Here is a 26,000-nt window from a genome sequence, read left to right as displayed (position 1 = left end):
GTCAACAGTGTAGTGAAAGACTACACAAAGTTGTTCGAGGAGTCGTTCGAGGTTCTCACTACTCTGCAGGAGGACCCGAACATATAGCACCTAGAAACAGAGGCACGTGAGCTACAATAGAGTTATGATGAAGTAAAGGGACTGCACAGGCATTTTTTCTTACATAGAGGCTCGCGAGGATGCAGCAGGTGAAAGCGCTCAAGGAGCAGGTGGATGTTGCTCGACATAAGGAAACAGTTTTGAAGGCACGCTTATAGCTGTGGATTGATGAGGCGTATGTCATTATAGCCTCTATTGAAGCAAAGCTCGCACAAATGCAAGGAACACAAGAACAGGTTCAGGGAAGCAGTTCAACTACAACGATCTTTGAACAACGCGTCCAGGAAGTGCAGCAGGTAGCCGCTTAGTGCGTTGCCGATCTTGCAGTGATCCAGGTAGAATTGGGAGGTCTTTGTGCAAAGATCTCCACACCGATAGAGTGACTCGAGGGTGAGTCACGATGTTTGTGTTGGGGGCCTGTTGGGTGCGGGATCCCCAAGGGAAGTTTTGGGGCTTAAAGCCCAGATTTTGGTCAAAAGTTGTAACCTCGATGTAAAGACTCCGCATTTTGTGGGCGCGGAGCACGTAGTTTGTAAAAGATTCATAGGGTTGTCTGCCCTCAATTTTGTAATGTAATGTTGGCTGTAGAGATCTACCCATGGTCCGCGGACCATGGGATTGTATAAATAGAGCGAGGCTCTAAGTAGTTAAGACAACAGATCTAAGGATGAAGAGTTAACTCATATCTGAAGTGTAAAGTCTAGTGTTAGGTCGTAGAGTAGGAGAAGGCTTTACAACTGAGTGTGCAGAGGCCTAGTAGTCCGCAGTTGAGTGCGCGGATCCCTGCAGCTGAGTGCGTAGGGTGAGTTGAGTTTGTAACCGTTGGGTCATTAATAAAGAGAAGATTCATATCCATTCTGCGTATTTATTTCCCATTTTATGCATCTGTTACATTGAATATACATTGCACTTGTAATGCTTATATAATGTGCAAATATGTATGAATGTGTTGATTAAGTGAAAGCAAGGTAGATTATCTGTTTACATGAAGTTAACTAATATCTTTAAGAAGATAAGTAAGATACGCAATGTAGATTGGGGAAATAGTGCAGTTCGCTGCCATAATAGCGCGAAAGCATCTCAGCCCCTAGTTAGGGCTGTGCGAAAGGCGATTATAATAGATCATGAGGGTATTGAAGGTTAGAATAGTGTGCGAAGTAACCTAAATTGACACCATAGACATCTCAAGGGTGCGGAAACTTGGTTCCATCATCCCCCCATACTGCTTCAGTTGAGACTTCAGTCCGCGCTCCACGGGCTAATGCCGAAAGGGCCAGTAGTGTAGGGATTTTTTTTGGCTAAATAACTCCGAACCTGGGTCAGGCCCCATCAAGCCAACACTTATTTATGTTATACATTCATTGTAAATGTAAAGAAATTCTTATTCTACCTTCTCCCTAAATGCATAGATAATTAGAATGGAAGTGCCAATACTTTAATCAAAACATATGCACTTGTTCAGTTTGTTAGGTGCAATAGTTGTGGCTGAGGAAATTGGTCCTATTGTTGAGGTTCTTAAGATTAGTAGCATGGAAGCAAGAAAAAATGTCGCTGCAAATCTGTTTAGTTTGTGAGTTGTTGATGAGAACAAGATAACCATTGTTGCATTTGGTGCACTCCCTTCTTTGGTTGGCTTGCTTTGTGGGGGGAGCCAAAGAGGAAAGAAAGATACTACCACATCACTAAGATTCAATTTATCAATCTATCAAGGTAAAAAGGCAAGGGCTGTGAGATTTGGTGTTCTGACCCCATTGATGTGATCGCTATTAGATCCCATTATTAAATCAATTAATTAAAAAAAAAAAAACTAATTTTAGTTATTTTAGAACTTGTGAAATATACTTTCACCCAATTACTATGGATATTATTTCTATTGTAAAGATACCATCCTTGAACAAATTTAAAAACTTGGACAAATGTATAAATTTTGTGGTTTTCTTGTAAATTACACATTAACCTCGAAGGAAGTTGAATAAGTTGGCGTTGAACTTATTTTAGGATTTCATAATTTTCCAAGAAAAGACCCTGGTCTAACTATAACATTCTCTAACTGAGCCTTTATATTTTTGGTACACAACCTTACAAAAAGAAACTTAGGCTTTGAATAGATTCTTTCCTATTTTACATATAGTATTAGCTAAAGAGGATGTGTACATTTCTATGACATAAAAAAAATGTCCACTGGTTCTCATTAAGGGCTTAGGATAATTCCCAGATTCTTTAAATCTCTCTTGACATCTCCAGCCAAATTTTCCTAGTGGGCATTTGTGGGGCCAATTAAGTACTTAATACATGCATCCAAAAAAATTAAATGTAGAGATCTTGTGATAAAAAATACATGGATCCTAGTTGTGTGTCCTTCACTTGAATAGTTCCTTCATTTACTTATCTATGTTTCTCCTTGTGGGAAATTAATAGGGCCAATTAAGTGCTCAATACATGGATGTAGGAAATTTTAATATAGCAATCCTCATTGTATATATTTCCCTTGAATAGTTCATTTATTTGCAAATATAAGTGATGGACCTCTAAATTAGAAATAAATTAAGGCCCATGCCTCTAATTTAAAACATAAATTAAGGCATATGACCATCCTTCAACACATTAAACCTCTCTTTTTTCATTAGATAATTTATTTTTAACTTTAATATATTCATTCAGAAGGTTTATGAATAATTTAATATTTGTGCCTAATATTATTTATTTTTGTGGAATATTATGAGAATATTGGGCAGATTATGAAGAGTTAGAGGAGGAGATAATTTAGCACTTGTTCCTTACTATTAGAGGATCAATAATAAATAATAAGTCAACAAGATATTATGGAATTATGGCACAAATTGTGGAACTCCAATGATTGAGAAAATCTAGGAATGTGTTCCACTATTCAAGGGAGCATATCCACTAATTAAGGGATTTCGGTGGGGAAAGCTTCCTCCATTCATGGGGAATAATTACTAATCATTTTTTATAAGTACCAAGTTGAATTTTCCTCTAGGGGGGGATTTTCATTAGTGTTATTGTGGAGAGAGCTTGTATTCTTGCAGCTCCATTGTATTTTCTTACAGGGATGTAATTCTATTGATGAAAATAATGAAGATTGGCATCATGTTCAACTTCTAAATCTTGTTCTCCTCCATAGGTCTCTGAGTTTCCTTGGGCTTGGCCATCCCAAGAACCTCATAGCCCTTTTCTATCATTTTCTTTCCTTCTTTTCATTTCTTATTCACATGCATCTCTAGTTTTTATTTCATTCTATTTCTGCATTTAGTGTTAATGATTTCTTGTTGTACGATTGAGTTAAATCGTTGATGTAAGTTCTTTTGCAGTATCACAAGCATTATTTCATCCTTAGAAAATCTTTGGAAGCTCATAATAATCATTGATTTTCTTGGATTAGTCTTCTTATTCCCAAATCTAGATTGTTTGACCTCCTTTTTAGCAAAGAACAGTAAATTTCTGCTATTTTTTAGAGCATGCTAATGAGATTTAATCGAATTAATTCCACTTACATCAGATCAAAAAAATCTAGTTCATAAAAAAAAAAATACCCCATTGCATTTGCACTTGATTTGGTTAGGCATTTCTTAGATTTACTAGCTCACTAGTTATCAAATTTCTAGATTTTTGACTAGTAAAGTTTTATTTTTTATTTTCTTTGCAGGGATTAACATAGGTATTTTTGAGTGATTCCATTTGGAATAGGGACCTAAGACATCCTAGTTAATAAAAAAATTTGTCCCATCCACTTTAGATTTTATTTTCTTCGTCATTAAACCCTCACCATTTTCATCATTGCATAAGGAAACTTCTCCAAGCTTTTTGAGCGAATCCATCCGTCTCCCGACTTTGGTTTTGAGTTTTGAGTGATCCTAGGAATTTTCCCACTCCATTCCACCCATCACACACCTTTCCTAGGCCTCCCATAACCTCCAACAGCTCACATTTTTCTCTGAGTTATATCCTGTAGGTTTCCTGTAATTCCTACAGGATCATTGTGTAGGTTTTTAGTACATCTTGTAGGTTTTCTTGAAACGACCTGATTTGAGGCCAAATTGATGGAAAACCTCTAGGAAGTCACCAAAATCCTCCCAATGGTCTCCCACACCATCCAACCATCTCCTAACCCTTCCATCCAACCTCTAACATCCTTAAATTCACTTGCCACATCACCAAAGGAAATTAGTTTGCATACTTGATTTTGCATGAAAAGACAAAAAGACAAAAACATATTTATTTCAGTCCCTTTACTTGCACATTAGTGATGTTTGATGCTTGTTACTTCCATGCTTAGATAGTAGCATTTGGTTCATGATAATTTAGCATTATTGCAAAGAATAGTTTCTTGGCAGTTAATTAGGAAATGGTGTGATTTAGCATTGAATTTTCCGTCTCTTTCCTTGTACTTTCTTTCTTGCAATAGGTTAATGTTCCATTTCAAACATTTCATTTTCTGCAATTAGTTTAGGATTTGACTTTATTACATGCACTCAATTACATCATGATAGCAAAGGAAGGACACATTGTATGCTGCACATATAGTGCCAATACCTCTTAAGTTTGTACGAACCCCGGGTTGATATTTAAAGTCAGTAGCCTTGGGAGTTGCAACATTCTTGTTGCAATACTGAGGTTCATCACTTTTTGGCACCGTTGTCGAGGAGGTGTCAAAGTATGCATTGTTTTCTTCCCTGGTTGATTCATTTCTTTTTAATTTTTTCAAAAACAAAAAAATATTTTTCATTAGGCATATTTAATTTCAAAAGTGGAAAATTGCATTGCATTAAAGTTTTCATTCAATCATAAAAAACAAAAACAAAATTCTCCAACACCAACCCACCCCCCATTTGATCACATGGTGTAGTAAGAGCCGTATCACCATTCACTTTTGTAGGTATAAGAAGAAGATGGCAAATAATTTATAAGAAATTGATGGAGATGATGACAATGAGGAAGATCCTCTCTGATTTCCCATTCAAGATACTGATGGTAGTGTGCACATGAAGAACATCCCTCCATATTTCCTTCCAAAATTTCATGGTCTAAGGTGAGATGATCTGGAAACCTTTCTCTTTGAATTTGATATTGTTTGTAGATCTTATGGTTACTTATTAAAAACTCAAAAATTGAGATTGTTTCTGGCAACTTTGAAGGATAGAGCTCTTAAATGGTTCATGGGTTTAGGGACTAATTCAATAAGATCATGGAATGATATGCAAAAGATATTTATAGAAAAATATAAAGATCATGGTCTTAAAGAAGAAATCTTTAGAATGAATCAAAGAGAAGATTAGAGGCTTGAGTATCTAATAGAGAGGTTCATGTACAATGTTAAGAGGGGAAAACTACATCATTTAGGATCCGACACACTAAAAACCCTTTTACTTCAAACAATTAGGGATGAGTGGGTTGATCTCCTTAATCTCATAAGTAGAGGTGATGTATACCAACTATCATTTGAAGAAATTTGTGAAACATGCAAACACATATCAAGAGGAAAAGCAAGAGTAGGTAAATCAGCATCAAGATCGGTAAGTCAAGCTAAACTTGGAAATTTTTTTGATGATTTTAAAATAGAAATTCTTAGCAATCTAACAAAACAAGTAGAAATGTTAAGAATGCAAGATGAAGGAAAAGAAAATGTTGATATTTGTTTTGCAGAATCACATGATGTTAAACATTGTCCATCATTACCAAGGTTGAAGGAAGTTTACCAAGAGGACAATGGAGCAAGTCAATTTCCAATGCAGCTATGTTATGTAGCTCCAAGAGGACCATGGCAGCCTATTCAGCCTGATATGATGCAAAAGCCTAATTCACAATTTCAAGGTTATGCATATCCACCTCAAAGTAATTGGAACACACCCTTTCCTTGGCAACATTGGCCATCTCAACCCCAAAACCAATCTTGGCAACAAGGTTGGCAAGGAACTTATGGGAGCCATCCACAATATCCTCAGTATTTTCCTCAATATCCTCCATACCAAACTCCATGTTATCCTTATCATTCACCTCCACCACAACAACAATCCCAACCACATCCATCTCAAATATCCACTCCCACTCAACTATCTATAACACAATTTCCAAACCCACACGTTGAAGTAGCAAAGCCCACTTACAATGTTGAGGTACAACACTTCCAAACATCTCCTCTTGAGATCAATGGTATTCACCATAGCTCAAGAAGAGTATTGCAAAAAGGAGATTCTCTTGATATCATTGAAGGACCACATCCAGAAGAAGAAGATTCAAATAAAAAGACCACAGAACCATCAGCTACGATTGATGAAAAACAAACATCAAAATTAGAGATCGAGAGAACTCTCTCATGGTTACCATCAAATCCTCCATGTATTCAATAGAAATATCAACAAAAAGAGGAATATTTGAAGTTCATGGTAGAAGAAGACATGAAGAATGATCTAGATCAGCAAAAGGACCAAGGACATCACAACTATATTGAAATATGGTTCCAGACAGTCACTAAGTTGTAGCATCACTCTCTTCCTCAACTATGCTTGATCCTTTCAAAGTCAAATCATTTGGTCTCTGAAATCCAGGTACATGTCAAAGCATACATTTCAAGCCTCCACATCATTTTGTTTGTCATCTTGATGTGCACATGGCTCCATTGGAAGTATTCTTATACTTGAAAGTGATTTTGTTTTTCAAGTAGGGTAGGGTAGAAGAAAAAAAATTTGAAAAATAAGACAAAAAAATAAAAATCTAAGGTGAAAACCTCCTTAGAGAAACCTCTGAATGGTTTATTGATTGAAAACCTCCATGAGGCGTTCAACGGGTTGAAAAAAATAAAAAAGAGAAAAAAAATAAGGTCCTAGGTGAAAACCTCCTTTGAGGCGCCTAGGCAGACCTACTATTTGAAAACCTCCTTTGAGGCGCCTAGGCAGACCTACTATTTGAAAACCTCATTGAGGCGGCTAGTAGGCCTAGAGGAGAAAAAAAGGAAAAAATAAAAGAATCCTTGCTCCACGCATGCATGTACTCCCCAACATATGCAAGAAACAAGAACAAGTTGGTACCAAAAGGAAAATTGGTCAAGCCTAGTCAAAAGAAGGCAAAATTTGACTTTCTCCTACTTCGCTCAAATGCTCAACAAGGCCAAGGCCATGCCAATCCATCACCCTCATATATTTTCACCATCCACCCATCATTCTCAAGCTTCTACCACTCATTTTCCTTTCTGTCCTAAAAAACTACAGGATACAAAAAGTACATAGAGCAAAAATTTGTTTTTTTCCGTAACTTGAAAACCATGCATCCATTGCCAAGTTGTTTCAGGGGGAGATGCATATGGATGATGGTAACATTCTCAAGCAATTTCAGTAAATTCTAGTGCACGGTTTCCATGAAATTAGCCTCCATCACCTTCAGTCATTTTTGCATTTTCTCAATATCCGGACATCCATTTAAAAAGTTGTTTCATGGGGAGATGCATATGGGTGATGGTTACATTCTCAAGAAATTTCAGCAAATTCCAGTGCATGGTTTCCAAGAAATCGGCCTCCATCACCTTCAACCATTTTTAGTTTTTTTTTAGATACGTTAATCCATTGACAAAAAATTTTCTATGGAGAGGTGTATAATGATGATGGCAACATGCTCAAAACGTTTCAACTCAATCCAGTCTACCGTTTGGGATATATGGGAAAAACAAGTCGTGGTCCTATAAACCTACAGGATATAGAATAGCACCTACAGGATTGGTAGTGAGCAGTTTTAAAGGAGATCCAGAGGTCAAAAAAGCTCCTCCAGAGCTTAGCAGCAGGATCAAGATCATTAACATCACCATCCAACACCTGCACATCAACATCAACTCAGCAACAACATGCATGTCTCTCCAACAACCATCAGGTAGGTACAGGTATGCAATATTCTTGACCTCTTCTCTTGAGCATATTATAGTTATAAATTTGTTGTCAATGCATGAGAGATGAGGTTTTATGAGCTAAGGATGGGTCAGCAGTCTGAGCCTCCTTCAAATAGTTGATTGCAGCTCACTCCTTCACTCATGCAATGTTGAAAAGTCAAATTATGAAGGGTGATGATTTCAAGGAATGAGGACAACAATTAAAAGAAGAAATTTTTGCAAAGGCCAAGGTCACCACAACACTCCAAGCCCTCCATACACTTCATATTCACTATCTATTCATCATTCATCCATCCCATTTCATTCTTGAAAAAAAACAAAGAGAACATCCTCTCCCTTTTCATGAAATTTCCATTTGCAGGTCAAGAAGAAGGACACTCAAAAAGAAAAGGAGGATCACAAAGAGGCCCGTGTCATTCACATTTTTATTTTACCACTCATTACCATGCATTCCTCCACCATTTCTATCATTTTTTCCACTCCTTTACTTCAATTTACAAATGGACTGTGTTTTCTACAGGATGATCCTGTAGGAATTACAGTGACCGGAAAATCCTACAGGATGTCCTAGTTCTCATCTAAATGCATTTTGAAGGTGTTATAGGTGTCTAAATGGTGGAACAAGGTAGAATAAGGTTGATAAGGATATGGAATACCTTGCTAAACTAAAAAAATATTCAAGAACTCATCTTGAATAACGACAAGAAAGCAAGCTAATGGTCTCAAGAAGCAATTATTTTTCTTTGCACAAATATGTTTTTGGGCTTGTGCTTGTGGAACTTGCAGCCAATATTCTTAATGCACAAGAGAGAGGCCACCAAGGCCATGGATGAGGCACAATGAGGTCACTAATTTTCTCAAAGGATGAGAAACGCTTTCAGCAGGGGGGTATGACGGGCCTCTAAATTAGACATAAATTAAGGCTCATGCCTCTAATTTAAAACATAAATTAAGGCCTATGACCATCCTTCAACACATTAAACCTCTCTTTTTGTATTATAAAATTTATTTTTAACATTAATATATTCATTAGGAAGGTTTATGAATAATTGAATATTTGTGCCTAATATTATTTATTTTTGTGGAATATTATGAGAATATTGGGCAGATTATGAAGAGTTGGAGGAGGAGAAAATTTAGGGACTTGTTCCCTACTACTGGAGGATCAATAATAAATAATAATTCAACATGATATTATGGAATTATGGCACAAATTGTGGAACTCCAGTGATTGAGAAAATCTAGGAATGTGTTCCACTAATCAAGGGAGAAGATTCACTAATCAAGGGATTTCGGTGGGGAAAACTTCTTCCATTCATAGGGAATGATTCCTAATCATTTTTTATAAGTACCAAGTTGAATTTTCCTCTAGGGAGGGATTTTCATTAGTGTTATTGTGGAGAGAGCTTGTATTCTTGCAGCTCCATTGTATTTTCTTGCAGGGATGTAATTCTATTGATGAAAATAATGAAGATTGGTGTCATGTTCAACTTCTAAATCTTGTTCTCCTCCATAGGTATCTGATTTTCCTTGGGCTTGGCCATCCCAGGAACCTCAGAGCCCTTTTGTATCATTTTCTTTCTTTCTTTTCATTGCTTATTCACATGCATCTCTAGTTTTTATTTCTTTCTATTTCTGCATTTAGTGTTAATGATTTCTTGTTGTAGGATTGAGTTAAATGGTTGATGTAAGTTCTTTTGCAGGATCACAAGAATTATTTCATCCTTGGAAAAGCTTTGGAAGTTCATAATAATCATTGAGTTTCTTGGATTAGTCTTCTTATTCCCAAATCTAGATTGTTGGACCTCCTTTTTAGCGAAGAACAATAAATTTCTTATATTTTTTAGAGCATGCTAACGAGATTCAATCGAATTAATTCCACTTACATCAGATCAAAAAAACATTCTAGTTCATAAAAAAAATTACCCCATTTCATTTTCACTTGATTTGGTTAGGCATTTCTTAGATTTACTAGCTCACTAGTTCTCAAATTTCTAGATTTTCGACTAGTAATGTTTTTTTTTTTTGCATGGGTTAACATAGGTATTTTTGAGTGATTCCACTTGGAATAGGGACCTAAGACATCCTAGTTAATAAAAAAAAATTTCCCATCCAATTTGGATTTGATTTTCTTGGTCATTAAACCCTCACCAATTTCATCATTTCACAAGGAAACTTCTCCAAGCTTTTTGAGCGAATCCATCCATCTCTCGACTTTGGTTTTGAGTTCTAAGTGATCCTAGGAATTTTCCCACTCCATTCCACCCATCACACACCTTTCCTAGGCCTCCCATCACCTCCAACACCTCACATTTTTCTCTCGGCTGTATCCTGTAGGTTTCCTGTAATTCCTACATGCTCAACCTATAGGTTTCTAGTACATCCTGTATGTTTTCCTGAAACGACCTGTTTTGAGGCAGAATTGATGGAAAACCTCTAAGAAGTCACCAAAAGCCTCCCAATGGTCTCCCACGCCATCCGACCATCTCATAACCCTTCCATCCAACCTCCAACATCCTTAAATTCACTTGCCACATCACCCAAGGAAATTAGTTTGCATACTTGATTTTGCATGAAAAGACAAAAAGACAAAAACGGATTTATTTCAGTCCCTTTACTTGCACATTAGTGATGTTTGATGCTTGTTACTTCCATGCTTAGATAGTAGCATTTGGTTCATGATAATTTAGCATTATTGCAAAGCATAGTTTCTTGGTAGTTAATTAGGAAATGGTGTGATTTAACATTGAATTTTCTGTCTCTTTCCTTGTACTTTCTTTCTTGCATAGGTTAAGGTTCCATTTCAAACATTTCATTTTCTGCAATTAGTTTAGGATTTGACTTTAGTACATGCACTCAACTACATCATGACAACAAAGAAAGGACACATTGTATGCCACACATATAGTGTTGATACCTCTTAAGTTTGTACGAACCCCAGGTTGATATTTAAAGTCAGTAGCCTTAAGAGTTGCAGCATTCTTGTTGCAATACCAAGGCTCATCAATAAGGTTTATTCAAAATGAAAGAAAACATTATTTCATTTTTCTTGAATTTGTAGAAAAAAAAGGAATCACATAAAACATATTTCTAAATTGTTTTAGGATTTTTCAAGGTTTTGGTTTACTTCAAAGGTCCTCAAAACCCCAGAGCACACAGGAACTATGTACTTGAAATTTTGACCTATCAAACTCAGCTAAGTACCATAATTTTTACTTGTTACTTTGACAAAAAATGGGCCATTTTGGATAATTCCCTAGTCAACTTTATTGGTTGTTTTGATGGAGGAAGAACAATCATTCCACAACGTCAATGTATTTAAAAAGTAAATAAAACTACATGCAAGAAATTCATTTATATAAAAATATAGTGACATGCCACCACGTGGCTCTTGTTTCATTTTATAGCCTATAGGAATGGCTAGGTTACTGAGATGGTCTTTTCTACCCATGTTCAAGAAAAGGGGCATTAAAAAGTAAAGGACTTGGGCAAATGGCTAACATAGAAAACTCTTGAATGGTCTCAATGGCTTCAGATTGTGGACAAACATATTTGGGAATTGAGATTATTAGGTCACAGTCTATTATAGATGCACATATTTGAATACAGATATGCTTAAGAATTTATGTTATGTAATATAGAGTAGAAAATTAAAATGTTGCATGACATCTAATATGCACTAATATTAAATTACAACAACCTTATATGGAAGACGTTGTTATGATACAAAAGTGACCTCATGTTTAAGATAATGTCTGCGACAAGTCTATGGAAGTACAAGAGTCAAAGTTACAAGTATGTTTATCTTCACCCAGGAATAGTTGAACGTGAGCTTGAATGAAGTATCAGTCGAGTGTATGTTTTCTACAAAGCCTTCTTGTCTATGAATCTTGAGTTGAATAGTACATATCTGTATTGTCAGTATACAATGCTTCATGGAATTTAATAAATGTCAGAGAGGTCATATAGGTCAAGAGAAAATAAGACCTTTAAATTTCGATCCTTTATCTTTCAGAGGCTAAAACTCATGAATGATGTTATCCTTGAGTGCCTCTGATGTTATATCAATGTAAAAAATTATGGCTTGAAAGGAATGAATAATAAAACTTATTATTCCAACCAAAATAATGCTAAATGAAACTTTTGTGGTAGATCTATCGGTGTAGAACTTGATATACATTAGAAATAAAAATAATTACAGAGAGTTGATAATTTTAATGTCTACATAAATCATCCATGTATGCCAACAATGCCTTGGTTCACTAGTGCAGTTGAAATAGCATCGGCACCTCCACTAGGTTTTGTTCTTGTTGTGGTCTTCCACACTCATATTGACTTGAGTTTAGAAGGGGATAATACCATGTGTAAATCTTATGTGAATTTGGTTTGACAGACACTCCTAAGCCATGACACACCTAATCATAAGTAAGTGCACCCTTTGCAGCGCATTGCCTAGGGGCAATTTTCTTTGAAAGAGACAAGTTATTTAAAAAAACACATGGATAAATGAACATACAAGGCTGATGTAAGGTACATGTTCTTCTTAGCGAAATAATTATTTTGCTCCTTCAATGCCACAATGGGCTCTTCCCAACTCTTTCGCAAGGCCCTAACATTCTTGGGCGGCTCCTCCATTGCCCTCAATTCGCTGACCAACGTTTTCTTCTTACCACAATCCCAATAGTTGGAGACAATACACCACTAGAAAAACTTTCTTCCCATCAATAGGTGAAGGTTGAAGACCTCTCCTCCATAGAGAAGGGTGAAGCATTTTTCTCCTTCGTAGGAGCCTTGTCCTTTTCTTAAGCCTTCAAGAGGCTAGGTGCAATTCACTTGGAGAGAATTGGAGATGATGGCATTGAATTATCCCAAATGGCCCTGTTCTTGATAAACCTTCTAGCAGACACAAACCCCTTCTTAGCGTTGCCCGCCTCCATTTTACTTCCATCAGATGGAAAATTCTCTGAAGCGGCCAAAATTGGCCTAGATTTCTTATCACAAGAAAAATCATTGTGAATTGAGGCAAGCTTCTGAAAACCCTTATAAAAGACCAACTCAGTGCCAACAGAGATAAGTTTCAAAGGCCTATTATTGTTAGTAGATTCTAGCTTTTTGGTCGTAACTTGGAAGTTTCCAATCCCTTTGGTGATTGTCTAATTCCAAACCGCACTACTTGGATTAGTGTTTGAATGTGAGCTCGAATCCACAAATTGTAAGACATCGTTTTGCACTGAAGGCACAACTCTGGCCACAAAATTATTAGGGTTACTAGAAAAAGATGCTTATTGAGGAGGGGTAGAACATCGCGTAGATGAGGCACAAAAACCCGACACTCGCCACTTGAAAATAATAAAATACAATTCACTTTAAATAATATATTAGTTAATATTATTTTTGCATTATATCCATGTACAACAACCTTATATGGAAGACATTATTTATGATACAAAAGTGGCCTCATGTTTAATAACACGCCTATGACAAGTCTATGGAAGTACAAGATTCCAAGTTACAAGTCTATTTATCTTCACCCAGGAATCGTTGAACATGAGCTTGAAATAAGTATCAGTTGAGTGTATGTTTTATACGAAGCCTTCTTGTCTATATATATTGAGTCAAATAGTAGACATATGTATAGTCAGTATATAGTGCTATAGGGCCTTTAATAAATGTTAGAGAGATCCTATGGGTCAAGAGTAAATAATACCTTTAAAGTTCAATCCTTTATCTTTCAAAGGCTAGAACTAGTGAATAAGGCTATCCTCCAGTGCCTTTGATGTTATATCAATGTAAAAAATTATGGCTTGAAAGGCATGAGTAATAAAAATTATTCTTCGAGCCAAAATAATCCTAAATGAAACTTATGTGGTAGATTTATTGGCGTAAAACTTGATATACATCAAAAATTAAAAAATTACAAAGAGTTGATAATGCCAATGTATACATAAATCATCCATGTATGCGAACAATGCCTTGGTTCACTTGTGCAGTTCAAAGAGCATTAACACTTCCACTAGGTTTTGTTCTTGTTGTGGTCTTCCACACTCATATTGAATTGAGTTTCAAAGGGGATGAGACTAGGTGAAAATCTTGTGTGATTTTGGTGTGAGAGACACTCCTCAAACATCACACACGTAATCGTAATTAAGTCCACTCTTTGCAGCATAATCCGCAGGGGAGAAAGTTTTTTTTAAAGAGACAAGTTATTTAAAAAACACATGGATAAATGAACATGCAAGGCTAACGTAAGTTCCACCTTCTTCTTAGAATAATATTTCTTCTACTCCTTGAATGCCACGGACCTAGCTCTTTTGCAAGGTCATAACATTCTTGGGCGACTCCTCCATTTCCCTTGATCCGTTAACCAATTTTTTCTTCTTACCACAATCTTAATAGTTGGAGACAATTCACCAATAGAAAAACTTTCCTCCCATCAATAAGTGAAGGTCGAAGACCTCTCATAGCTGGAGAAGGGTGAGGCATTTTTCTGCTTTGTAGGAGCCTTGTCCTTTTCTTAAGCCTTCAAGAGGCTAGGCGCAATGCATTTGGAGAGAATTGAAGACGATGAAATTTAATTATCTCAAATGGCCTTATTCTTGCTAGACCTTCCAGTAGACACAAACCCCTTCTCAGCCTTGACCACCTCCATTTTACTGCCATGTGATGGAAAAATTTTTGAAGTGGTCAAAATTGGCCTAGATTACTTACCACGGGAAAAGGAATTGTGAATTGAGGCAGACTTCTCAAAACCCTTATCACAAACCAACTTGGTGCCACCAGAGAGAAACTTCAAAGGACAATTATTCTCAGTGGATTCCAACCTTTTGGTCATAACCTGGTAGTTGCCAATCCCTTCTATAAATATCCAATTCGAAACTGCAATACTTGGATTAGTGTTTGAATTCGAGTTCGAATCCACGGATTGTAAGACATCGTTTTGCGCCGAAGGCATAGCTTTGACCACCAAGTTCTTGGGGTTACTAGACATGGATGCCTATCCAAAAGGGGCAGAATGTCATGCAAATGAGGCATAGGAACCCAACTCGAGCCGCTTGAAAAATATACCTATATAGATCCATCTTAAATACAGATCTAACATGAGTCGAGAGGGATCCAATTTCTTCACATGCAATTTTTTTTATGAACCAGCATTATTTAAATATTTTGTATAGTTTTTTTTTTAAATTTATATTTGGGCCAACATGAGAAAAATTTAAACTTTGATGACGGACGGATAAAGTTACACATCACATTGGGCTGTAGAATGAGCCTATCGGCTTAAAAAAAAATGACTTCAAAGAATATCTTGTTTAATATGATTTTTGCATTAAATTTTAAGGTTTTATTTCTGGGTGGTAACATAACAAATTAGTCTAACCAATTATGTTGTTCAAAATTAAATTTTAAAATATTATTTAAACATCAAACCCATAAGATTAATACTCAACTAGATATTATATTTACCTTTCTATTATATCCATGTACTCTATTTACCTTCTTACTATACTTATAAGGTGTAGACTTGATTTGCTTGGGGTTTAATTCCCACCAAATCATAGATTCAAACTTCATAGGGAGGGGTTAAGGATGGAAGCCTCTTTGGGGAAATTAAACTTCCAAATGGGTGTGATAAGCATCTCATTGTGGGTTGATCAACCTTCTTCTATCCAATAAATCGACAAGCCCCAACCTAGACTCAATCTAGTCACAAAAAACAAATATACCATAGATTCATCTTAACTCTAAATCACCAAGTGCCAATTGGGATCAAATATAATTTCACTTTAAAAAAGAGTTTGCAAATCAAGAGATTTGATCCCTATCCACCTAAATCGAGAATTGAGATAGATCCAAAATGATTTAATTATTAATTATTTTTTTAATTTATTTTATTTTGACTAAATCCAAATATTTACAAGAAATTACATTACAACATTTCTACTAAACTATAATGGAGAGCATCTTGATAAAATTAAACTAACTATTACATAACTCTACAAATAAAATCAATACTCATCCAACTAACCAATTAGTTTAACTAATATTAATTTTTAATATAAAATTTAAAAATTAAATAAATAATATTAATAATAATCACTTATCTATAATAAATAACAAACTAGTTTAACTAATATTAATTTAAATAACCAGTTAGTTTAACTAATATTAAATTTTAATATACCATTTAAAAGTCAAATGAATAATGTTAATAATACTCACTTAACTACAATAAATAAGAATTATAATTTTTGTGTAGGGTTTAGTTGGAAAGTTCAAATTTATGAGAAAGGTTGAGGGTAGGAGTTCTATGAGTTTATTCAAACTGAATGAATTCTCAAACTTATAATAATAGTGTTTTATTGTTGATCACCTAATAATGAAGATCTCTTAGATCACTTAATCATGAAGTAATACGTCGTATCTGTTAGATCTCTTCCACCATTCCCATTAAAGCAGCAAAGCAGGTGATGGATGGCCGCCATTGCAATTGATATCGAAGCAGAAAAGGTGGTGACGGCGGAGGAAAACATTTCGGATTGATAAAGGGAATGGAAAGGTCAAATCCCCTAGCTTAACGATTATAGGTGGTGGTGGCGGAGGAAAAAATTTTGGATTGATAAAGGGGAAAGAAAGGTCAAATCCCCTAGCTTCGATCACTGGAGAGAGTAAACAGTAGTCAAAATGGGCAGTACGCTGCGTGTAACACCATAACGACTGAGGATTTGTCAGTGTCACCCAGGGGTTAAATTTGACGGGTGACCCTACCCGTCAAGGAATTTTTTTATGAAGTTTTTATTTTTAAACTGCCCATCATATGACTTTTAAAATTTATTTGTACAAGTTTTATCTAATTTCAAATTGTACTCATAATTGTTCAAATTTTTCATTTAAAAACGAGGACCTAGGCTAAGAACATCACATCTGATCAAGGCAGGCACACTAATCCAAGGTTAAGCAAACCCATCTAAAAAAGATAGGGACCCATCTAATCCATCTAAAAACATAGAGGCCGCTCTAACCATTATAGGTACAAGAACCTATGTAGTCCATGTTTAGCACAGAATCGTATGAAAAAATGGGGAGATATCTAACCCATCTAAAAAAATTGGGGACTGACCTGTAAAAAATATAGCAACCTACCAAACCTGGATTTAGGATAGACCCATGTTAACTAAATTGGGACTGTAATTCAGGATTTAGCAGGGCCCCATCTAAAAAATCAGGGGCCTGTACAATCAAGTGTTTAGCACAAACCCATCGAAAACTACAGGCACTATCCAGTACTTAGCACAGGCCCATTTTAAAAAACGACCTACCTAACCTAGAGTTTAGCCCGGATCCATCTAAACAACCAGGGTCTGTAATGTGTCTTGAGATTTTAAGATGCATACATCAACTGGCCAGCTATCAAATATTAGAATTCAAACATAAAGGAAACCTTAAGGTTGACAACTTCCAACTGGAACTGAATATCAAAGCTATGGGTTTGTGCTAACTTCATAAAGCATTGAAAATTATGAAATAACACGTGAAGCTTACCTTATCAACAGAAGGGTTTTGCCTACACACAATGTTAGCACTACCAATATCTCCCCTGGTTGAGAACTTCACTCCTTCCTTGCTCACAGAGATCACAACTGCAAGCAACACAATATGCAAGGGGAACATTATTGAATAAAACACATAACTGCATTGACAACCATTACACTAACAGAGTACTAAGATGAAATCAACCACATTAAGAAATATCTAGGTGCCTATAGTCAGGTTGGGACTGGAATCAGCCAAACTGTGCATGTGTAATAGCACATTGATGCATTTGACATGAGATACCCATATAGGCCCCAGGTTAATATGCATATGGCCTGGGCCTAGATTGGTTCATGTTACTCAAGTATGATATGCACCTGATCCCACTTTACATGGATTTTATCCTTATAGTAGCATGGATATGCCAAGCCCATCCCATTTTCTCAAGACCTGGCATTACCTTGGTTAGGTTATGGCTCAGCAGAACCAGTGGATTCACTCCAACCGACATTAACTGGCCTAGGTTCAAATACCAGGCCAAACAAAACGAGAGCTTTATGTTCAAAAACTCAGTAGCATGATTGTCACTCACCAGTGTCCCCAATGGAGCTGAGATCCTTGCAGATGCGAGCAAATTCTTGAGATGGCATTCTCACAATGGCATGGTACTCTGACTCTGGAATGCCCAAATGCTCGCTGTCAATGTCCATTAACTTCATTTCGAAGTCGGAAATCTTGTCCTGGTCTGAACCCACAGAAAAACAAAACCCATCAATTATAAAACCTAAAAGGAAAACGAAAGATTGAATGATTGGAAAAAAAAAATGACACACTAGGTATATTGAGGTCGTTTCAACTTACTGGGGCTTTCGAACATGAAGGTAACGGTGTCGCCTCCATCGTCGGCCTTGATGGTGATGATGTCATCGTTGCCGGCGCACTTGAGCATCTTGGCCATGTTATTGAGGTTCATCCCCATGGACATGTTGCGGTCGCAGCGATAGTGCTCGAAGCCCTCAGATCTGAGCAACAGGGAAACGAGGGCAACATGGCTCGAGTCCATGGCCTGCAGGGAGAAGCCCGTGGCCGAGCAATCGAAGTTAGCATCGGTGACGAGGTCCTTGATGGACTCCAGCACCTTCTTCAGAAGACTCCCCTGCACAAGCCTTAGTTCCAACATCGTTACAGTGAAAACAAACTCTGAGAGAAGAGGACTCTTTCCCTTGTGACAGAGCTCGAGAGAAACGTAATTCGTTCCGAGAGAAGAAAGATGGGTTGCGAGTGAGTGTGGATGTGTGTTTGTAGACTGAAATGGCGGGAACTCTGCTCTGTTTTCCCGCCAGAATAAAAGCATTACACCATATTTGACTAGGGCATCTACCAAAGACAAATGCCAACCAAGTTATTACCGATCCCGACTTGGATGTTAAATATATATATATATATCAAAAAATTATTAAAAAAAAACTTAAAACTTTTCATTTTCAAACATGCCCGTCATATTGACGGTATTAAAAATTAATAGCACGTTACCGCTGACGTGGATATTTGAAATTAGAACGTATTTTACGTGTAAAAAACCTAAAAACGGGCAGACGGGCGTCAAATTTAACCCCTGGTGCCACCTGAGCTTGAAAATCGAAATGGCAATCATTGATATTAATAGCGCTCAGTCAACGGGCCATAAAATAATGATAACAGTTTGCTATGCGAATAGCAGGTACGTCTGGTAAAGAATATGATAGCTGTGTCATGTCTGGATATGGCTATTTACAGAGACGAAGAAGATCACGGGATCAATAAGGCTGTCAATGTATGTTTTTTTATGTGTCATAGCAATGAAGGAGTAAATCCAGAGAGCTAAATCAAAGACATGTGAGAACACAGAAAGTAGTACAACTTATCTTCACATGGAGCCGCTCCATCGTCCATGTTTTCCACTTCTATAGATCCATTAATACACTTCAAGTACAGTACAGGGTGACAGTATGCCATGGCTGTCAACCCGTGTGCATCCTTTCCCCAATGAACAGATTCCGATTAATAAGAGAATGTGTCGATGTCTCTGTATGTATTCACATTCATCCACCATGACTTATGCATCCATGATGGATCCCAGAAATTGCGTTGACAGTACGCCATGCTTTTGGAGGTTATGGCATGGAGCATACATGATTGTATATGCTCAAGTTTTTAAATTATGCGCAGGCTAATGAAATTAAAATTTGAAATCGTTCTGGAAAATCAACCCTGCCCTCATTTTCTTCAAAAACCCAAACCTCTATGCGAACCATGCCCATTATCGTCGATAGAAGAACTCTGGAATTGGTAAGACTTCGTCTAGACGTCAGTTGATCGGGGAGAGCTCCGACATGATGCCCTGTACAGATAACAGGGTCTCCTCAGCCCGCTTGTTGCCGAAGCACATACACAGAACAATGCATAAGAACGTGGTTCGAAACTGGTACACGATACTAACCGCTCCAACTACTGCGGGTAGCTTCGTTACTCAGTTTTTCCACCAGGCGACCTATGCTACATTCCCTCACCTTCCAAAAGGCAGATTGGAAATATTGGTTGTCGTGAACTAACATCTCTTTTGTGGATGCTCCGCGCCTGCAGAATTCATTCCCATCATTGCGTGAAGGTCTTTAAGTTTCTGGGAGCCCCAGGATCGAATCTCGTCGGCCTAAGTCGGTTCATTTTAAGTTTCGGGAGCCCCAGGATCGAGTCTCATCGGCTTAAGTCGGTCCATTTTAAGTTTCAGGGACTCCCAGGATCAAATCTGGTCGGCCTAAGTCAGTTCATATCGCTTTGTTCGCAGCTCGGGGCTGGGTGCCATGATGGCAGATCAACAGAGAATCTACCCGATGACTGCAGATATCGAGAAGGATGCAGGCGAATATGTAAACGAGAAGCCGAGCGCTCCATTGGCGCCCAATTCTAGCAATCTTTCGTCTAAGAAGGGCGGAGTCGATCCCGCTGAGAGTTAAAGATTCCAAAGGACCAAGTTATCTCCAGAAGAGAGCATCCCAGATACTTGTCACTGCCTCCCAAGCGCCGGTGCTCCTGTTGCCGCTGCTTGTGCTGCACCATTTGCTTTTTAATCGCGCTCGCCTGTGGCGTTCTGTACTTGGTCTTCCGGCCCAAGATCCCCAAATACTCTGTCGACAGCATCCATATTACTAATTTCACCATCAACCCCGTCGATTTCAGTACAAATTGCCAATTCAATGTGAAAATAAAGGCCCGGAATCTCAACAAGAGGATCGGTATATATTATCTCGACAACAGCCCTCTCGCAGTTTTGTATTCAGGCTCGGAGCCTTGCACAGGCTTCCTGCTGGTATTCTACCAGGGCCACAAGAACACCACTTTGTTGGACGTGGAACTCAGTGGGACCGGTGCTAAGCTCACCAACGCCATGAAGTCTACGCTCAATGCGTAGATAAATCAGGCGGGCATTCCCCTGAAATTGAAGGCGATGTTCCCGTGAAGATAAAGGTTGGGAAGTTGAAGTTATGGAAGATAACAGTTCGCGCGCGATGGGACCTTATCGTCGACCAGCTCGATGCCAAGGCCACAGTGACTGTTAAGAATTCCAAGGTGCGGGTGAAGCTGTGAGGATTGCGCGCGACTTAGGATGCATTGAATTCATGGTTATGGCACGGTTAGGGTTAAGTGTTTTTGTGATAGGACCATATAGATGCTACGACTGCAGATATATTTTTTTGATATACAATTTGTTTTGTTCAGACTCCATATAAAATATTAACTGCAAACTTTCAGTTGGCAGACATATTATTTTTAATAGCGTGGCCCTGTTTTTATGTAGACATGTTTTAGTATTTCCAAAATATAATTGGATTCTTTACTCTCTATTGTTCTTTCCTTGCTCTCACGGATGAGTAAGTATTTTGTGGGTATGTTGGTGAAATTTACAATTAAAGATGGTATATTTTAGGAATATTTTAGAATGAGATTGGATGTAGAGTAATTGTTTGAGCCATTACTGTCAGTCTAAATATTTAAATTTTCCCATGGAAAGTTTGAGGGTTTGACTTTAGGATTTTGGGCTTCGTCGCACACAGTTTTTTCAAACCATGGTAGCTAGCATGAATGTATAGTATAAGGGAATTCCTCCGAATGAAGGCGTCCTCCAACTAACAGTGAAGCACCCACCAAACCCTGCTTAATGCAGCTATAAGCTACAATAACCAGACTGTACATAAACGAAAACTATGGAAGGAATTCTGTTAATATGTACACAAATCACATAGCCTCAAACTCATAGGCTGCATACAAGAAGAAAAGAGGGTGCCATCAAACTCATAGGCTGCGCACATTTAAAAACCAAAAAAAAAATTCAATAATATATGCTAAAGTCTATTTTGAAGAGGATCAAAAACCTTGAAATGCAAACAATTTTCGTCTTAATATTGTAAACTTTAAAGAAGGATCAGATACTTTGAAATGTAAACTATTTTTATTTTAATATTGTAAAATTCGAAGGAAATAATTGTATTGGGAGGAATTGGATTCCTTAATAATTTTGAATTTTGTTTTGTTATTAAAATGTTGTTAATTTCTAAGAGAAAAGTTATTGTTTTAATAGGGGATTGGATCTATGGATCACAGAATACATGCGCATCTTTGACATTAAAAAGTTGGAAAAGAAAAATTTAAAGCAGTGAAAACTGAGCAAAAAAAATTAAATTTACACACTATGGATCACAGAATACATGCACATCCTCAGTAAGGCAACATTTCAAGATTTCCGTTCCCTTTTTGCAAGTAAACTAAACTGCCTGAGTAAAGCAACAATTACAGGTTTCTATTCCCATTTTGCAAGAAAAGACGCTGAAAAATACTACACCTTCAATAGGATCCGGATTCCCTTGAACTAAGCCTCAAAATCTCCAGTTCCGCAACGGTTCTACAGGTTGCTGGCGTGTTCTGGTCCTCACCTGATTTTGACATAACCGCAAAGTTTTTATTGTTTTAATAGTGGATTGGATCTACGGATAACCTCAAGTTTTTATAGTTATTTTAAAATGGGTTAAATTTTTCAAAAGTAATATATATAGAGATATATTTTCTTAAATCAAATGAATAGATTAAAATATAAAGTTTTTGTTTATTAAATAAAATTATAATTTTAAACAAAATTTTTATTTATTTAGAAAATAAGGCTAATTCACTCACTTGAGTGACCTAATAAATGGCCAAGTACAAAGTTTTATTCTATTAAATGAAATTATAATTTTAAACAAAATTTTTACTTATTTAGAAAATAATTTCCACTTCTCATTAAAGTCATTCATGGAGTAAGATAATAAATTGTCAAATTACTAAAATACAAAGTTTTTATCTATTAAAAGAAATTATAACTTTAAACAAAATTCTTATCCATTTAGAAAAGAATTTCCACTTCTCACTACTTAATTCACTCTTTGGAGTGAGTTAATAAGTAGTCAAAATAGTTAAGTACAAAGTTTACATCTATTAAATGAAATTATGACTTTAAACAAAAATATTATTTAAACAAAATTCTTATTCATTTAGAAAAGAATTTCCACTTATCACTAGTTAATTCACTCTGTGGAGTGAGTTAATAAGTAGTCAAAATAATTAAGTACAAATTTTACATCTATTAAATGAAATTATGACTTTAAACAAAAATATTATCCATTTAGAAAAGCATTTCCACTTCTCACTAGTTAGCTAAGTGGACAAACTCATCCTTTAAGTGGATCTATTTTTTTTGGGTGGAGGCAATGTTCCCCCTTTATCTACTCATTTTTTCAAAATTATGAGTGAATATTTGGATTGTATTAAAATAAGATAAACCCTTGGGAGAAAATTTCTAACTTTAAAATTCCATCATTCAATATGCATGAGAAACTTTACTTTTAACTTATCAAAGAAGAAGTGCAAATATTTTTATTTTTGTTTTTCTTAATGCATGTGAGCATTACATAGGAGATGGATGTTACAATCTCTTCTATACTAGGTTGATAAGATTTTATTGTTATTTTTTAAATTATCAATGATGAGAGGAAATATTTTTATTTTTATTTTTATTTTTCTTCATGCAAGTGAACATTACATAGGAGATAGATATTACAATATCTTTTGTAATGGGTTATAAAATGAGTCTCTCTTTGCATCATAGAGAGTCAGACCCATTTTGGGACACATAAAACTCATCCAAGTTAGAGATAAACCCATTTGAATAGATTCATCTTAACTATGGATTTACTAAGCAAGAAACAAAATCAAATATCTTAGCCTCTAGAGTAGAGCCAGAGCCACTTTTCATAAGTCGACATGAGGGAGATTTGTAATCCTGTTGGGCTCTAAGTATAAATGACAAACAACATTTAAATTGCTTAAATAAAATATTACAATGTCAACCTTAATTTACAATTAAAAACAAATATATATATTTGTATGTATATAAGTATGCCTATTCAATATTAACTTGGGTGGTTGGGAAGAAATATTAACTTGAGTGGTTGGGAAGAATGATGGTTATCTTGAAGGAGGAATCAAATTTGATATGTAGATAATATAAAAAGACATGAGATAAATTAATAACCAACTAACTATAGTTGTTTATTACTTCAAAGATTTTTTCATTCTTTATGTAGAGTTATTTAGAGGGCCCTCCAACTCATAGGTTGAATACATGAATAAAGAAGGGTGAAGTTAAACATATAAGCTACACACAAATAAAAGGAGGAGAAATTTGGATAACATCTCCCTAGATCCATCTTAACAAGAGGATGGAATCCTTTGAGATGCAAGCCTTTTTAACAATGTAATAATTTGAGGAAATGATTACATTTATGGATTAGCTTCATTATAGGTTAAGATGGATCTATGTTGGTGGATGTGTGTGTGTATTTATAGAATGGAACCCGCTAAATCCAATTGGGGGATTCAACTTTTTTGAAAGAATGATGTGAGCGTGGATTTTCATCTATTTATGTGTGGATGAGCTACTATTATCTATGGATGAGCTACTATTTATGTGTGGATGAGCTACATATATTTATTGATGGCATGTATTTTGAGTAAATGATGGCACGTATTTTGAGTAAATGTATTAGTATGTGTATATTTTAACTTTGTATTATTGTTGATATCGTAATTATTTATAGTTTTATAAGTACTATGTATCATCTCCATGTTGAGCACAAAATGAATTATACGCCTCCTTCATATTGCTTAAATTTAATTTTCAATTTAAATGTTTTTACTTATTTTGAAAGTTTTATTTCTATGGTACTCAAGAGGAAACCATTAATTTTGAAATTGCTAATTCGTAAATTTTAGGGTAAGAAAATGACCTCCAATCATTTTCTCCTTATAGGGGTTCCCTTCATATTTTATGGTTTATCCAATAATCTAAATGCATATATATATATATATATATATATATATATATATATATATATATATATATATATATATACATATAGATATAGATATATAGATATAGATAAGCCATAATAGAAGGAGAAAGCATTAAACTAGGAAGAAAGAGAAGTTGAAAACTTAAAACATTGATCTCTATACTAGGAATGACAAGGATTGTGTAAAATACCATTCCAATGGAATTCATGTAATGCCACACGTAAAAACCAAATGGAGAAAAGACTTCCCTAAAAAAAAAAATAGATAATGTTTGTGTGATCATTGGTCTTCCATGGGATGAAATGCACCATCTTTGAAAATCAAATAACAACCATAAATATAAAGTCAATATCTCTTTTCATTCTTGGAAATACAAAATTATAATACATACTAAATTCCTCCCATAGTCTATTTAGTAATGAAAATGGCATATACAATTCATTGTTGTGGCTTCCTCCTTTTCATGTTCACGAATTCAACAACCATCCACCAATTTCTTCACATTAATGGAAACTTTGGGGCAATAGTAAAATTTCCATATCAAATACTTTCTCTCTACAAATTGATCTCCTACGATGCTGTTATGCGATTCTTTGATGAGTTTTTCCTTCATTGATCCTCCTAGAGTAATTATTGATAAAAAAAAATAGACCCTCTTGGAATGCATTTTCATTTCTTCATTACATGGTTGTTTACAAGCCTTCAATGATTTACTAAAATCCACATCCCCTTCATACGACTATTACAAATTTTAAATGCAATTTCCTCTCTCGACATTTTGGTCATCAACGTTGTGCTTTGACTCAATGCATTGTCAAATCTAGTGGTTTTTTTCCTATATGATCAATACAAATTCATAGATTTCAAAACTCAACCCACTTCACATAGTTTTGATTCAATTTCTCCTGGGTGTTAATAAAATTCAAACATTAGCAGTTAGAGTACAAAACAAATCCTTTGGAAATACATAATTTGTCCACTTCTCCAACACTTGAACTATTGCATAAAATATAAGCTTTATGGATATAGATATGGGGATGGTATTTGAAAAGATACA

The 26,000-nt window shown here is 35.9% G+C and overlaps 1 protein-coding gene and 1 pseudogene across 1 annotated transcript; one reads left to right on the top strand and one right to left on the bottom strand.

Moving 5' to 3' along the window:
- Positions 1 to 17,083: 17,083 nt before the first annotated feature.
- Positions 17,084 to 18,808, bottom strand: LOC149139139 (DNA sliding clamp PCNA-like). The gene is made up of 3 exons (XM_089446813.1): positions 18,383 to 18,808; positions 18,114 to 18,266; positions 17,084 to 17,628 (listed from the first exon to the last, which is right to left on the bottom strand). The coding sequence occupies exons 1-3, from the start codon at positions 18,699 to 18,701 to the stop codon at positions 17,489 to 17,491; spliced, it is 612 nt and encodes a 203-aa protein (XP_089302939.1). The 5' UTR covers positions 18,702 to 18,808; the 3' UTR covers positions 17,084 to 17,488.
- Positions 18,809 to 20,364: 1,556 nt separating this feature from the next.
- On the top strand, positions 20,365 to 21,145 carry LOC149139138 (NDR1/HIN1-like protein 6; annotated as a pseudogene).
- Positions 21,146 to 26,000: the final 4,855 nt, after the last annotated feature.

The sequence above is a fragment of the Pinus tabuliformis genome, chromosome X, assembly GCF_031772625.1.
Source record: "Pinus tabuliformis cultivar Carrire ecotype Pingquan chromosome X, CPIR1, whole genome shotgun sequence".
Taxonomy (NCBI): domain Eukaryota; kingdom Viridiplantae; phylum Streptophyta; class Pinopsida; order Pinales; family Pinaceae; genus Pinus; species Pinus tabuliformis.
Note: the sequence above shows the minus strand (reverse complement) of the source record. Positions and strands in the feature narration are given on the sequence as shown.

Coding starts and splice junctions, on each gene's coding strand:
- LOC149139139 (XM_089446813.1), bottom strand. CDS start 18,701: ATGTTGGAACTAAGGCTTGTGCAGGGGAGTCTTCTGAAGAAGGTGCTG. Junction 18,267..18,382: donor CTTCATGTTCGAAAGCCCCA/GTAAGTTGAAAC, acceptor CTGTGGGTTCAG/ACCAGGACAAGATTTCCGAC. Junction 17,629..18,113: donor CAGCTCCATTGGGGACACTG/GTGAGTGACAAT, acceptor TGTTGCTTGCAG/TTGTGATCTCTGTGAGCAAG.